The 17180-nt window shown below is 41.5% G+C and overlaps 1 protein-coding gene across 1 annotated transcript in view; it reads right to left on the bottom strand.

Annotated features, from left to right (window-relative positions):
* Window positions 1-267: 267 nt before the first annotated feature.
* Window positions 268-17180, bottom strand: part of LOC119739970 — a gene marked incomplete at its 5' end in the record, with an annotated part of 41931 nt that continues 25018 nt past the window's right edge. Inside the window, 13 exon segments of the mRNA XM_038215136.1 lie at window positions 268-2016; window positions 3583-3772; window positions 5161-5261; window positions 5821-5955; window positions 7741-7864; window positions 8290-8322; window positions 8876-9110; window positions 11212-11361; window positions 12058-12177; window positions 12944-13144; window positions 13855-13954; window positions 14873-15059; window positions 16052-16277. Of these exon segments, the coding sequence (XP_038071064.1) occupies window positions 1825-2016; window positions 3583-3772; window positions 5161-5261; window positions 5821-5955; window positions 7741-7864; window positions 8290-8322; window positions 8876-9110; window positions 11212-11361; window positions 12058-12177; window positions 12944-13144; window positions 13855-13954; window positions 14873-15059; window positions 16052-16277 (1994 nt within the window). The 3' untranslated portion in view covers window positions 268-1824.

The following is a 17180-nucleotide window of genomic DNA, read 5'->3' as shown; positions in this document are numbered from 1 at the left end:
GGTCATGCGTTAATATAAAAAGAAAAAAATATTTGAAAAATTACATGGCTGTTTGGACTCATTTCCGTTTGGTGGTTACATGTTCACTTTAAAGTCTAAGATTGTGTATTTGTTTGATGTCATATTGAAATGATCGGTCAACAAATGCCGGGCATGAAACAGTCAAGAGCCCTTTTTACCAGATGTGGTTCATTTTACAACAGTTTGTCCCATCAATTTGGATATTTATAATTTGGTTCATGGGTCAATAATTAAAAATACAAATTCTTTTTTTTTAGCAGCTCAATTTGAATTGATTTATTGTTTGGAAATTGGAAACTGTAGAAATGCATTTACATTTATGTATGCAAAAATTTACAAATATCGACTCAAAAATGAAAGACACAATGAAACCGAAATACACATTTAGGCCCGTGATATTTTACAATGCTCAAATAATTATCGAAACCATGCATAAAAGCTGAACCCAAAATAAACCAAAAACACAGTTTGTAGTTTTGGACAAAAAGAAATTGACTTGTATGTACTTCACTCTAATCTTCTGAATTATGAAAAGGGACAAAAAATCAGCAGTCTTATCTCGAGACCTAAAACATAATCAATGTCATGATTAGGCTGATGCTGCACTCAAAAATAGACTAATGGAGCCACATGATCTGCATGGTTAAGCTCACGAGTAACCATCAACACAAAGGGTACCTATTTGTCAATATTTGAGCAAGTCTAGAGCAAGGGCCATTCGGTTGCTTTGATGCAGCTTGCCCTTCAGACCCTAATGTTAAATTGCAAACAATCCCTTGCCAAGCTACACTTGTCAACCAACATCACGCAAATGGGCCTGTCACCCTATTCAAAATCTCTGGGATGGACCAGGGTCCATCCAACCCTGGTCGGTACAAAGGTTGAAAGGCTTTACCTGTACCTGGGTAGAATTAATCTGTTTAAAAGCACCAGCACCCCAAACCCGCAACAAGTTGTAATACCCTCTCTACTTTTTACCATTTTACAAACGATAATGACAAATTGTGGCCACTTTTTCAAAAAAACCACCCATTTTGCACCCCCCCCCCCCCCCCCGACCAAAAACCTGAATGCATGTACACAACTGCAGTGGGTGCAGCCTCATGTATTGATCTATTGGGTCCTGACTTGTGACTGTCTTGCAATGCGACTCGGGAAGACAGTCTCGACTACAGCCCTGCAGCCGATTTCACGAAACTTTTACGCAAAGGCATAAGTCCACTTGCGCCACAATTCGTTGCGGAAGTTGCACAACATTCGACGCTGCGTAACGTTTCAGTTATGACAATTTCACGAAAGTTTGATACTGCATAAACCCGCGACTTGCGCAACAAATTATGGCGTAACTTGCGGATTCATTACCGTTGGGGTAAGTTGTGGCGTAGCAACTGAAATGACCTATTTTACCAGCATATCGTGATCGTCGTGGCGCCTGTTATTACACAACTTATCAAGGTTGATACAAGACACTCACAGCTTTGTGTTTGAAGTACCTTACTCGTGACCAAGCTGTTAGAGTTGCCGCACACTTCCAAAGAAAGTCGGACAAAAATATTTTCAAAATGGCGGGCTGAGGTGATTCAACGACTGTTTCTGGATCGAACAAAATCATGCACAAACAGCCGTCGTAAATGCTGTTATTATCCTCATCCAAGATATTTATAAAATTTAAATGTTGCGCAGCTACACCAAGTTTCATGAAACCAATTGTTAAGTTTATTGTGCAGCTGCGCAACAAATTTGTTGCCCAAGTCCTACGCATGGCGGAAGCTGCACACTTTCTCGTGAAGTCGGCAGCTGGTCTCAGCGTTGTGCAAGTATCTGAGTCAGAGCCGGTGCAGAGATGTTACGTGGCAACCTCCTGAGTCCAAGGGCATCGACCTGCTCGCATGATGCCTGCATCTGCCTGTGATGGTCTAGTCTCAGCCTCCACTGCGTGGCTAGGGCTCTTGCCTCCTCCTCATCCTTGCCCAGTTCAGGGATGGCCCTCAGACCCTGAAAGGTCCAAAGTGTGGTCACCAATGAAAACCCAGCACATGGCTCAAAAAGTGTAAATACTTGGTTTTTAACAGGCATGCAACTGGGAATTTAGAAGAAAAAAAAACAGGCAATTCCAAAACACACAAGACTTTGGACACTGTTTTTCAATTTGTAATGGCGCTCAAGAGAAGTAAAAAATGAGGAAATCAGTGGATCCGAGGAAAAGTTGCATGCCTGTTTTATTTGGTCACTTTTATTTGGCCACTGCACTCTTTTCTGATCTGAGTACTGTTTTTGAAAGTTATGGACATTTGCTAAAAAAGAGGGGTTTTTTTGCCAATTCAAGGAACAATACAATAAATGTGAAGCATGCTATCAAACATTGTTATACCTCTGTCTTGAACACTGTATTTTCATTGGCCTAGAACGATCATGTGTTAAGTTTATAAAAAGTCATGACACACTCCCTGTGGGATATCACGTACCACAGGGAGTGTGCTACAACTAGACTTTGTACGTACGGTAAATGGACGTACGGTGTGAAACGCTTGTATTATTAGTACCCACGCTATTTTCACCATGTTTTCACACATGAGTGGGAGCAGTGAACTAGCAGACGATCAGCTGTTTCGAGCATGCGACATGCATGTGAGTTGACGTTCAATTGTCATGATTGCTGTGTTTCCTGCTATTTGTTTTCATGATTTTTTTATCAAAATCCAAAGAATCCAAGACAGAGGTACATGTACAACAAAACACAGGGGTGTGAGTGACCACTGATAAAAATAGCTGGAAAAGGTGTAAAAAAACTGAACTTTGGGAATCTCCTATACTATTGTACACAGCAAGTGAGGGAAAAAAGCTGAAATCCAAAATAAAAAAAGCTGAAATCAGCTTTAAAGCTGAGATTTCACACCCCTGAAAACAATTGTTGACTGCTGTGATGTGGGATATGACGTTTTGAACACCCTCGGGGTGCACTGCGCCCCTTGGGTGTGCAAAACGTCATATCCCACATCACAGCAGTCAACAATTGTTTAGTATTAACCTGTCAAAATTTTAGCTCAGTAGATATCATACTTTTGAGAAAACTGTGAAAATTAATCTTCATTTTTCTCCACACAAAGCAAGGTTTCTGTTGAAATCCCTCCCTTCCAAACTGTTCATTAACATGCTTTGACTTGCCCCCTTCTGCGGTACATGAATGATGACAGGTTGTCACTCTCGAAAATAATTGCTTTGCCCCCCCCCCCCCCCCCCCCCCCCCCCCCCCCCCCCCCCCCCCCGCCCGCCCGGAAAAAGAAAAAATACTGGCGACGCCCATGTTTGTGTACAGCATTAAACACTGCGTCACCATGCTATGAAGAGTCCTGGTGCCTCCCCCCTTACTTTTCATATTAAATTTGGACCAACTTTTTTGGGGAACAAACCATTTTCTGGCCCCCAAAAAATGTGTTCTGTATCCGCCTTGGGTGGCCTCAATGGTTTCTTGCCTTGTTTTGGCAAATATCCATTTAAAAATATTCATGTCTTCAAAGCTACGCTTTGAAAAGTCACACAGCTACAAATGGGATGACATACCTTGACACATGCTGCCTCAGCGGCCTTGAGTGTGTTCAGCACTGCCTGCATCAGGTTATCTGCATTCTTCATCAGGACGATATCTGTGGTGTCATCGTTAGGCGTGGCCGTCTTGACGCTAGCGATGATGCTGAGCTGAGTACAGAGGGAGGGAATGTTCTCAGCGCAGAACAGGAGGTCACCTCCGACCCTGACAAGAGCAACAAACGAAAGGCATTATTGACCAGTGTTGTTCTAGTCCGAGTATCACCCGTCATCCATGGAGCAAGACTCCTGTATAACATCTGATATGTCTAGATATATACATATATGCAAGCCACGCGTCAGCCAATCAGAGTCGACTTTACTAAATCATGTCCTCATTTCAATCCCAAATCAGGACTAAATGGTTTGATTGGTCAATTCAAATGCAAAATGTTTTGTAATGCAACAACAGCAGGCTGCATATCGCGTAACATGATACAGAGTGCGTGACACAGGGGTTTTTAATCCATTGTCTATGACGCGCAACGGGTGAATGACCGAAGACCCGATATAGAAAGCGCCTGCTGATTGGTCAAAATCTAAAAAGTCAAGAGGCGGTACCTTGCCTAATTAATCAGTGAATCTGTTCATATGTAATAGTGTGCAGGATGTCTCAAAAAACAATGTCGAAGTCAATCCATAAATATTAAAAACACAAGCACTTTCTTTTTGCAAAACTTATCTATAGAGTCTGACGGTACTCTACACAATGGTCTTTATCTCATTTGGACACCCCAGTCCAGAGATACAGCTAATTAAATGAAACGACATTATTCAGACTTATTCCAAGTTGGCCAACTTGGTATCCAATGAAAGGCATTCATATAACAAGAAGGTGAAGAAAGTGGCCAAAACAGATTTTGATAGTCTTTGCAAGCTCTGCCGTAACTTTTAAACAAAAGGTACAAATCACACAGATCAAAACTCATGTCAAGGGTAAAGAAACTCTATCATCTCATAGTGGTTTTTTTCCAAAAAAATAAAGATCCTAAGAATACTTTTTTTTTTACTACTACAGTTTATTAGACACCCTGCAGGCGAGTCCAACCAGTCTTAAACATTAAACACCGACCTAGCACATATTTATGCCAATCATATACCTTTTCAGTCAAAAATCAAAACTTTTCTGTCCAAAAGTCAAAACCAAAAGTCAAAACAAGTCAAGAATTGAAGTTTTCCATCGAGATGTTCAACAATTTTACAATGTTTTTCGAAACACCCCTCTAGTTATATATGGAGTGTCCAGCTCGTGAGTAACACATAAACAACTTCTTTTATGGAGTGGTTAAGACCAGCCTGCTATGTCTTTATCAACCGTCAAGACCGGCCACATGACGGGCTCTCCACCAATGGGAATGGGTAAACTGTCTTAGGTATTTATGAATTATTTTTTCACCCCCCTTTTTTTCCTGCGGCTGGACTTGTGAACTGACTTTCCATTTACTCGTCACCGCTTCTGCACTGCGTCTGACTTAATTTTCGCTTAGCACATAAATGTAATCAGTAATATATCTGCTAAGCGGCTCTACAAACTGGGCCATATTTTTCTATTACCTCCTATCCAAGCAGTACTCAGCCAGGATCTCAGCAAACCTGTAGATAACTTTACCGTTGGCTGCAATTGCCTTGGCTGTGTTAATCATCTCTTCTTTTGCCTAAAAAGACCAAAAAGTTAAAAGTTCATGGACTATTTTCTTACACTTCCAAAACAGGCTTTTAAGTTGACCTACTGAAATTGACTATTGTAGAATTGCCAATCATTCCTAATTTTTCACACCTGAAGGAGACTTTTATAAATTATTCATTAGCCCTAACAAAACTCAACCCATCAAACCCTAACAGCTGGTTTTGTTGGAATCTGTAAGGATGGGTACAGAACCCCGAAACTGACAGTCTTTTACATTGGGTTGGAACACCTCCAGAATCAAAGTCAGAAATATGTGTGTGCAGTTTACCATATGGTGTTGGAATTTGCCAGGATGGGTATGGTTCCTAGTAAATCATGCTAGGGAGTTAGGATTTTTTTTAAAAATGTAAAACAGTCAACCAAGTGATACTTTTTCTGGTTCATTTGTTTGATTGTTAGGGGGTTTTTTTTGCTGCATTTTAGTTTCATGCTACAGTGGAAAATTGTAATTTGGTGGTGGACAGTCACAAATGTATAATAATCATAACCCCAGCCGCCCCAAACCTTCCTTGCAATCAGAAACTCACCGCAGGGTTGTTAATCTTGCGTGCGTATCTGGCCATGTCGTACATCTGACCAGACATGGTCTTGGCCACTTTAACGATGGAGTTAGTGTCGTCTTCCCATTTCTCTGTCTCCTGCTGTAAGACCAAGGCGGCTGCCTGTACAGACAACAGTCAACACAAACAAATCACTCAGGTTCAGAAATGACGTTAGAGCACAAACTTTCACCAAACCATGGTTTGTCTAGTAGTTGGACTAGTTTAATGTCCTAGCTCGGCTTTGCCGATGTAAAGGCGCTTTTCAACCACTGGTGAGAGCTCCTTGTGGGGCAAGCATTATGCAGGCAAACAGGTTCAATAGCATGGTACAGATTTATTATGCATGAAAAGGACTACATGTATGTTCTCTTTACATGAGAACCAGGCATACAGCAGTAAATAATGCATTCCAGACTCACGCCAATCTCTCTGAAACCTTTTGAGGAGGTATTATATAATCTGCCGAAGGTAGCTACATGCATCATGCATCCTGCTCGTTTCCAATAATAACACCACTCGAAATCCCAGGAAGAATGCTCAAAAACCTAACCTGTTGAAGTTTCAGCTCAGTGGATATTACACTTTTCGAGAAGACAGTGAAAGAAACCCTGCACAACCTTTTGATCATGAAACACAATTCTGTCGATAGCACTCCTTATTTCAAAAAAAATCTGCAATTGACTTGACCGTTGAAAATCACCTAGATTTCTTCATGACGGAATAATTTTATGTTATGGAATAATTTCATGGGATGCTTACTACCAGCGCGATCTTTAATCCAAGTAAGCTTTTTTACAATAATTCAGCAGGTTACTTTTCGGATAAATGCAAATGATCATATATGCCTTTAAACTACTAGTCAATCAATGGTCCCTTATCAAACTTGCCTCCTACTTCATACCCGTAATTTTTTTATTTACGCTTTTGACATCCTAAAAGCCACTGACAAAGCAAGTAGGGTTGCTGCAAAGAGCTGTATCAAATTGTGCAGATGAAGTAAAGCCTTCTGAACACATTGGGTGCATTTAAATAGCTCGCCCGGGTCGACTGAGGTTTAGCCCTGAGCCGTTCGATTAGCTCTGACGTCATTCTCGGGGCTCACCCAGGTCAGCCACCATAGACCCTGCTCGTGTCAGTCGTGGAAATAAGTCAAACTCATGCATTGTTTATTCCATAAAACGGACAAATATGGCGGCCAAACAGTGGATAAGCTCAAGTGGACCATAAAATGAACCTTATTTAAGTGTAAACATAATTATTTATTGAGCTCATTGCGACTTTAGAGACTATAATTCCAGACCGACTATGTTACCTTTTGTAATTGACAGAGAAGCGGTAAACCTTAAAGTGTGACTGGCAGTCCAAAAAGGGTATTTTATCAGAGGCTATACGGCCATGGCTACGGATGTTACATGAGTATCACGATGGCCCGCATTTGAGCGTTCGATTAGCCCAACTTTTGGCTAACCTGTCTGCCTTTACCCGAGTCGATCCGGCTGAGCAACTCGAATGCACCCTTAATGACAATTGACCTATCGCCTTTTGCGAGTTAGCCACGCCCCTTAGACAACCCTATGGAACTTTGTACATTGAGTTTTGTTTGTATGAGATTTTGCGCGGTCCGCGTCCATTTGTGTATCATGTAATTGGACAATATTTCACAAGCTGCGTTGACGCGATTCTACCGTGATACGTCAATACCGGTAACTCCGTAAGGCTATTGTAAATCAGCTGTCTTGTGTTCCTCTGAACCATGAAAACAGTCATCAAAATGACTTCCCATCCCCATTATTCAGTTATGAACAGTATTACGAGAAAAAAATTCCCCTTTACTGAATTTCTTTTTTGCTATTTCTGACATCACAGTTCGAAAGTAATCTTTTGACAGTGAATGTCAGAACTCACTGCAATGGAGGAGCTGCATCTGTTATAGCTGGTGTGATTTAGAGCGTCCCTCCCTCCTGCAGTCCTAGGTGCCTGTAATGTCGGAGTGCTGGTGGCGGAGCGTAAACCTGGAGTTCTGACATAGCTGTAACAGAGGGAATTATAATTACAGGACACGTGCTGATAGAAAGAAGCCTGAACTGATCAATTTTATCCACTGAACGCAGCAAAACTACAGTGTACAAATGGATTGTGAGTACACATGTAAATCTAGTTTCAAATCTAGCTTTAATTGTTAAGCTTGTCTACCATTGACACAATTCACAGAACCAATTAATTAAGGCAAGTTTTTATCACTTTTGGGGGCCACTTTTGGTTGCTTTTGTGGAGCAAATGAAAATAATTCAGGTCGAAAATACGCATATGGTGTGAATACTCCTTGCAATCAGCAAAACAGAGTTTGCAAAACTTCCAACCTACCGACCCTAATTCTGAGAGGTATAAATTGGAAGCAGAAGTAATTTTATTTTTTGCCTAAATAAAGACAAAACACCCATGATGGAAATTTACCTTCCCATTCCAAGTGCTCTGCTCCTGTATGGACTGTCAATCAAGAAGAACAAAAATTATGTTTTAACTCACTAAATCTGCTTTTCAATTATCAACAGGCTAAAAAATAATGACAAATTTAAAGAAAAAACAAATTGGCACAACTGGCCCCACTATTAGAATGGAAATTGCTGCAGAAAACAGATCCAAATTTTGAGCAAAGAATTATAATATTTCTGCAGCCCAAAGATTTTGACAAACTGACAATGTATTTGGAAGGTTGCAGGCTCAAATCCTGTTCTGTCAATTTCCTTTATTCAACTGAAAAATACTTTTTTACAACCCAAAAAATAATAGTTCTTCATTACCTCAAAACAATTTTCCGTATAATTGCTGCCTTTACCTTAAATCATATTCATAAATTCCTTTAAAAAAATCATAATAATTATTCAATTTCTTGGGTAAAATGTCTTTTTGACGTTTTGTCTTTTTTGGTATTTCTTGGAAATTTATGTCCTGTTTTAGAAAAAACATCATTTTCAAATTTCTCCCCCCCCCCCTTTTTTTTTTTTAATCGTCTTTCTTGGCAACGGACTTGGGTCAGTACCTTTTGGGATCAACCTCCTTCCCAGGAGTGAAGCTTTTCCTCGACGATGTTGGCTTGCCAGCGTCGCTCTCATCTCGTCCCCCTGGGGAGGAGGAAACGCGACCAGAGATTGAGGCACGTAAGGCAGCCTGCCATGGGGAAGGCTGGGAGGGGGAAGCGAGCTGGTGGAGCTGGGGGCCAATGGAGTGATCGGAGGGAGTGGAGTGGTTGCGGGGTGCGAATGTTGAGGCAATGCCTGGATGAAAGCAAATGGTGACAAAGCGAATGCGGGATGAAATTCATGCACTGGACCTTCTAAGCTTCTAAGCTGACAATACAGGGTGAGTAAAAAAAAACGAAACCCAAATGGCAGGACCAATTTTTGAATGAAGTTTGCCTTAGTACTTTCAAAATCTAGGATAAGAAAGCCCAGTCATTAAACTTTCTTTCAGTACAAGAATCATTCAAATCACTCATGTACTTTTCAAGTTACAGAATTTTGACAACAAACACCGTTTTAAAGTTATGTCTACAGATCACAAAAAAGTAAGTGCTCTTTTGTCAAAACGAAACCAATTCTCATAGGGATGCATGTGAATTGTTTTCGTTTTGCTGAAAGAACACTTACCTTTTCTGTGATCCGTGAACAGAACTTTAAAACTGTGTTTAAATTCCGTAACTTGAAAAATACATGAGTGATTTGAACGATTCTCGTACTCAAAGAAAGCTTAATGACTGGGCTTTCATATCCTAGATTTTGAAAGTGCAACAGGCAAAACGTCATTCAAAAATTGGTCCCGTTTCTTTGTTACTCACCCTGTATTGCTTAGAAAATGTTTGTGCTTAGCAATAATCTGCTAAGCACAAATTTGTTTTTGGAGTGTGAGCAGTGCCCAATTTCACGGCGCTGCTAAGCACAAAAATTTGCTTAGCACAAAAAAAGTCTGGCTTATAAAAGCAGGTTACCAGCCAAAACTCCATCTGATTTTCATGCTAAGCAAACAACAGCTGAATACAAATCACAAGCAATATACATCGCATGGAGGTTTGGCTGGTAACCTGCTTTTATAAGCCAGACTTTTTGGGCGAAGCAAATCTTTGTGCTTAGCAGCACCGTAAAATTGGCCCCAGCTCCTTGAAATTGGCCCCTAAGTTGTAGTCAAGTACATGACAAGTCATTGGGTTAGGTCACAGATAACAGGAGGTGATGCAGTTCACGTAATAGCGTTGCATTGTGACATGAGACTGAATGATTTGCTGATGTGTCTGACGTGATTATATGGCATGACACACGTGTATGAGAATGACAGCAATCATGGATAGGAGGTACCGGTACATGCAGATTTTTGTTTCCTGACAAATGATGGCTGAATAAAAACAACATGGGCATGCTGTGAGTCCTGTCTGGGAAAGCCTTTGATGTGTTTCTCGAAGACTCTCTAAAAAAAGTCCAGGGCCACAATTCATGGAAGGGTAAATTCTTGGCACCACTTTGAAGTACTAATTAACAGCTTTAATTTAAGAGTTGATTTCTGCTGGCCCTAGAAGGCTAGCCTAGTGTTCTCTTTGCCCCTATCTCAATGACTGACTGACCGACCGACTGACTCCCCGACTCCCCGACTGACTGACTCCCCGACTGACTCCCCGACTGACTGACTGTCACTTGTGACTTAGAAGTCTTAGACTGGTGAAGAGAGCACGGCATATGTGACCTGCTCAACAAAAAAGGGTATTAAATCGGGCTGTGCATTATCGTGCAATGTCCAGCTCAATGTTGAGGGTGAACATTTCGTCAAAATGTACTTTGTATTTTTTTGTCATAAATGACATCTATATTACCTGAAGTTTCAAGGTTCATTTACAGAAATGTTGATTTCGATGCATAAAGTGGGAAAAAAAACTACAATTTTGAGTACATCTTGCCCAAATCGACAACAGAGCCGGCTATTTCAAAGCCCGTTTTCTCAGTTGTGTAATTCGAACTCCAAGGAAGTAATTAATTTGCAAATATTTCCAGAATGGGAGGGGCTATGGAGCTCTACTATCATATACCAAATGACAGCATACGTTGTGGGCTTTCCAACCATGTATATAACTCAATGTCACTGTTTTGCAACATAATACTCTTTTTTGTGGATTGGGTCACATATATGATTACCCTGTAATATCAATGAATGGGCTAAATCCGGCCCATTGTGAAGACAAGATGCATGAATGGACTTCCCGTGAATAGCCATTCAGAATCAACTGAATGGAATTTTGTGTGCTACAAGTTCGACTGGTCTGAGACCAGCTTTTACTACGTTTGCCTATTCTTGTTGAAGGCTTCAGGGAGGTAAGAGGCAATGTGCACCTACCTTGCCTGGGTAGAGTGCTCAAGAGGCTGATCTGGTGAGGTGACAGCCCAGAAGAGTCAAGTGGTCTGGACAACTCGTCATATGCAGGTCCTGAGAAGGGTAGGATAGATGCGGGGAGATGGGTGTTGCACCGTAGAGCACTGCTCACATCTAGTGGGGTAATGACATGAAACAAAAAGCATTTATGAGTAGACTTTGCAGTGTTTTGTCAAAAAAGAATTTCAAGTCCAAAAAGTGTGCTGAAATCAAAACGAGGTGAAACAAGTAATTGACCAGGGTGAGATTTGAACCTGACACTCCTACAACACTGTACCAGTGCTCTACCAACTGAGCTATCTAGCCCAACATTTGTTGATTCTCAAATTGCCAATGTCTTCATTTGGAGGGCTATATCTAGACACCATGAGGCTACATAAGCCATGTGGCCAGGGATCACACCCAAATCTTACTATTTTGGCTAAAAGATATGCTGCAAATGCTTAAGTAATCGAAAAAAAGGACACAACCTTGCCAATAACTCTATTTGGAACACAGTTTTAAATTTTTAGAGAAATAGAGATTCCAATACCACCGTGCCAGATTTAAGTGTTTTTTTTCTTATAACATTTTGCCAAAAATCTAACACAAGTATTTTAAGGTGTTTTTTGGGCTAGGTTTTCATTGGCATACTTGGTCCTCCATTTTCATATGCCTTTGAGGTTCACACTTTCAGTAAGATTGACAAATTTTGGGAGAAAACGTTGAAGGTTCCTATGGATGACCAGTGTGAAAAGGTCCTGTAGCTCAAAAATAGCTCTAGCACCATTTCAACTGATTTTGTCAGTTTGGCTATTTACATTCATTTACCTTTTACAGTAGATGACATGACTTCAGGATTGTATGTCAAGCCGTTGATGACAACCTTGGCATTGCAAGCCCACTCTCTCTTGATGCTGGTAGTTTCCTCTCTAGACACCGGATGGCCATCTGCAATTACCAGAAAGATCAACATCAAACACTTTCAAGTTCGATTTGAAAGAATGTTAGGCCAAACCCTAGCTCCCCAATCATTTAAAAGGTCACCAGAAGGTTTGAAAGGATTTAAAAGGATTGGATAGGCAAGCCATGTATTTTACGTAGATCAGATGCAAAGAATGTATCCATGGGTTCCTGAACAGCGTCAGAATTTCGAGGAAGTTCCCAAAAGCCCTCTTCACACAAGACAAATCTCGGGATTGACGCGGGGTTGACGCAGGGTTGAAAACGTGTATCGTTTCAAACTTAAAGAATTTCAACCCTGCGTCAACCCTGCGTTAACCCCGAGATTGATTTTGCCCGGGGTTGAACTCAACTTAGACCAGGCTTAAGATTTCAAACCCGGGTTAGGAATTCTTGCCAGGGTTCAAAACAGTAGTAACTGAGCATGATAAGCTTGATTGAATGAAACAAGTGTGAAAGGATGCGGGGTTGAACGCAGAGTTGAAAAACAAAAAAATCAACCTGGGGCGGCACTGGGTTCACCCAGGGTTGAGTTCAACCTGGGTTGAGAAGCTCTAGTGTGAAAAGGGCTAAAAAAAAAACATGCAGTACCATTTTTGTTTTTAAATCCTATTGACTTGAAACTTGGCACAGACAAAGGACCATCATGACAATGTTACCATGCGTCATGCAACACCAGCTTAATGTGCATTTTTGTTTATCTTTCCAACACGCAATGCTTCAAATGACAGCTGGACAGGTACAAAGGAATCACCTGCTATGTTTCTGGCTTGCGTAACAGCCAGTGGGGTGAGCCTGCACAGAGCATCCATGGCTGCAAACACGCTGGACTTCATGGGCCCGGCTTGGGTGGGCCTCAGGGCCTGAGCGCAGGCTTGCCTGACCCCTGACACCGCCGAGCTGAAGGTATCTGACTGAGTCTGAAACTCCTCCAGCAGTTCATGCCTTGATGGACCTGAGGTGGTGACAGAAAGGGTATAAACTTGGGTTAGCCTGTGCCATGCGATTTAAGCTCTGGATGTGATTTAAGCCTTCGGATGTGATGTCGTGTGCTTAAGCGGCATGTTAAATCCGAAGGTCCTTTTGACAGGAACAAACTTGGCTTTGCGTACCCATTTAAGTGGGGCATTAGGGCCCTTGGAAAGTTGTTTGTTACATAATAATTACATGCTTATGACCTTTTGCTGGGCACAAATAATGAAAAACCTCCTTCTGTCCTTTGTTTACTGTTAATTACGTCAGAATGACGTAGCCCCTTGAGACAATATGTATATCGAATGAAAGATATTTCTTAGCTTTATCCATTACCCGAAAAACCTGAATTCGACCTTTTGACCCATTTTTCACCCTTGCGCCCTTTTCCAGGCACCCGACGAAATACAGTAATACCAATTAACTGAACACCATAGTACTAGTATCCGTTTTGAAATTAAAAGTGACTAAATACTGTCCGAAAGGTTGAGTTTCCCCCGGTTCTTTTCAGAACCTCACAAACTCACGGAAGAGATTTGTCACATAGTGCTACCGTAAACCTTCATCTTATTATGTTAACTCATAGAAAAACAATCCTTTCTTTGTCTTTGGCCAGTTTATCATTCCTACAGTACACTTCATGTCACTGCAACTTACAAACAGACAAACAAATGAGCTAACAATCTGACAAACCTGAAGCTTGGCTGACTGCCAGCGCTGCCCCATTCAGTCTGTCCAAGGGTGTGGTCATGTCCCCTGCTAGGCAGTCGATGTGAGTTGCAAGCACCTGGGCCTGTATACAAAAACAACCCACCAAAATGAATTACCACATTCAGTTTATACTATTATGTGCTTGACCAGCATCCAGGCTTGGATGCTGGTATTATGTTCAACTCGGTTCATTATCTGCGACCAGCTCCTAGCCGGTTTTAAACGTACTTGTTTAATACCGACCAAGCATGCATATTTAATCCCATTCATAAAAAACTGTCAGTCAAAAAGTCAAAGCAAGTCAAAAATTCAAAAATTGCCAACGATTTAGTTCAACAATTTTTCCTCATGTTTTGTGAAACATCCCTCTTGCCATATCTATGGTACGTGTCGTGCGCGCGTAGTGATAAAAATCTCCTTTTATGAGACAGTTTTCATCACGGAGTAAATATTAACTTGGCGGTTTCTAAACTTTCTTCTCATTGTTTCTTCTCTAAAGGTTGCTTCAGGCTTGCAATCTACAGTGCCTAGCGCACTTTTGAGGAATCCTTGGTTTCATTACCGGAAATAAATATAATAATAATTATACACGTGCAGTGGTCTGCATATGTGTTAATGTTTCCTACTGTGGGATATGCCCTTTTTTTTTGTTTACTACTCTACTGGTCTGTTGGCAAGCGTCTATGATATGGTGCAGATTCAACGATAAGTTACGCAAAATAAGACTGCATTCAGCGGGCGCTTTCTGTTTGGTTTTCGGTAACCTGTTGTTGCATTACAAAGGCATGGCAGCCAATTGACCAATCAACACCTTACGCCAAAGTTCCGCTAGAAATGATGTCACAATTTAGAAAGTCAACTCTGATTGGCTGGCACGCAGGATCCCATAAAATTTACATGCTGACTATGTCAAACGTTGTTGCGGAGCTTGCAGGCTCCGTTGAACAACAGATGATACTCAGACTACCGGGACCTTGCTTCCGTGTCAACAGGGCCTTACCTTGGCAGCCCACTCCCTCTGCAGTAGGGACACCCTCTGCACTCCCCTGTTTCTCTGCTCCAGTGAGTTCCCCTCAGCCCTGACTCTGAAGCAACTGACAGCGGCTTCTGACAGCAACTTGCTGAGTTTGTCTAGGGATTGACTGGCCTCCATGAGACCCTCAGGTTCGGTGGAGTCTGCACAGCTGCTGTGAAGGCATGAACACAAAAAGAGCACACTTGTAGAAACTTAACCAGAGATTAAAATTATGGTATGGCATTAGAAATTTCCAACCATCCAATGTACTAGTCGGAACAAACACAGATGAATCACTTTTTTTTCACTGTAATTGCAATTCTAAGTAACAGAGATGCCACGGGGTCTGCTTGAAAAAAAAACGGAACTGGGTCTGCTTGAAAAAAAACGGAATAGCTACTTGAAAAACACAGAACTTTATTTTTTGTGAAGAAGCCACTCCAACAGAAAGTCCACCAAAGTCTCTTGTAGCCAAGCCCAGTTCCATTTTTTTTTTTTTTTTTTGCTTCTTTGGCCTTTAAGCTGTCGGTTCGTTGAATCACTTTGACTTTTTCCATATTCCTTATTCTGCCTACCCGAATTTCCAACAGAATATTCGACACGAAACATGTCGGTGTACATGACCTTTGCACTACGCGATGCGCGCGACGCAAACATGGTTAGTACCCGGCGCTTTTTGTGTTCATATATCACTGCGATCGTAAACCACCAATAACTGAAATGATAAACTTGATTTCCAGGCTGAATGTTACGTGTGCTTAGCACACAACATGCTCGCACGCGGTGGAGCACGCGCTGAGCGCCGTTGTATACTGCGTGCTAGTACGTTGGCCGCCTGTATCGCATGCAGGCTCGGCAACAACAAAGACTTGTTTTTTAAGACTACTCCAACGACATGTACATTGTGCCGTGCATATGTGCAATCCTTACAACATGTAGGCCTACGTACTAAACTCGAGACTGCTAACGAGGTAAAAATCAACACATTTCCACACTTTTTCTTCTCTTTTTCCAGTTTATTTTGATGGCCAGAAAAAACAGAATTTTGTAAGATTAAAAAAAAAAGGAATTCCATCTAAAACCAGAAAAGCGGCATCTTTGAAGTTACTTGACCCTCCAGATGTGACAGCTCACAAGTAAGTGTTCCCAAGTGTTTCTTTTTACCTTAATAAGCTGTCGGCCATGTGACCCATCTTCATTGTGTAGTCTTTCAGCCTCTGCACATGCTCAGTGACCTCATTCTGACCGGCCTCCATGGTAACCGTTGCCAGGGAAGCAGCCATCTTGCTTGCTTCCAGCCCACATCCGTCCATGGTGGATATGAGTTCTAGTTGTTTGATTGACCAATCCGACCACCGACGTTCCACCAAATCTTGAAGCAGGGGTTCGTCTGAAAGTAAAAAAAGATTTTTGTGCAAATCCTGATCTGACGGCAGTACATGGTGAGAAAACAAATTTTGCTACAAAAACATTGCTAAAAAGAAACTAGGGCATGGCATTTAATGGGTTTTTTATGGGGGGGGGCCAGGAGATGAAGGTCATTCAGCATTCAAGTTGGAGTTCTTCTCTGTGAACAAAACTGGTGATTATTTGCAAATCAATGTGTGTGTTGGAATTCTATGATATGCATGCAGATTATTCAAAACATAGAACAAGGAACACTGCGTCTTGACCTCCATATTCTGACCATTCAATGGGCGCCTTCTATCAGGTCTTTGGTAACCAGTTGTCGTATTATTCATAAGATGAATTTGCGTCGAGGTGATCTAAATCAATATTAGGTTTTGCCCTTCACCGACGCATAAACACTGTATACTCAGTGTGTTACCTCCCGAGTGAAAGTTGGAAAAAATCACTCGGGTGGGACTCGAACCCACGACCTCCTGCTTTCTAGTGCACACAATACCACTCGAACACCGAGCTTGCGGGATTGGTTAGTTGGTTCGAATCTGATGTACATGTAGCAGCTGGAAGTAACTGGAAAAGCTAGCAAAGAACAGGAGGAGCTTTGTTGATGGCCTATGTGCCACTAGGCATCATCAAGGCATTAAGAAAGTAAGTAAGAATATTGATTTACATCACCCCGACGCAAATTCATCTTATGAATAGTTTAACTGTGGTAAGAACAAATATTTTGGCGAGTTAAATTTACAAAACGTAATCTCTCTTCTCTGTGTATGTAATATTCCATTTTAATGTAATTATCTCGCTGGTTTTTTTTCCGCTCATACTTAAGTGATACAGTGTTGTCTGTTCCCGTGAAATTTCTGCCGTAACACATGCTTCGTTGCCT

This window comes from Patiria miniata, unplaced genomic scaffold, assembly GCF_015706575.1.
Source record: "Patiria miniata isolate m_02_andy unplaced genomic scaffold, ASM1570657v1 HiC_scaffold_4, whole genome shotgun sequence".
Taxonomy (NCBI): Eukaryota; Metazoa; Echinodermata; class Asteroidea; order Valvatida; family Asterinidae; genus Patiria; species Patiria miniata.
This window is presented reverse-complemented; position numbering and strand designations above follow the sequence as displayed.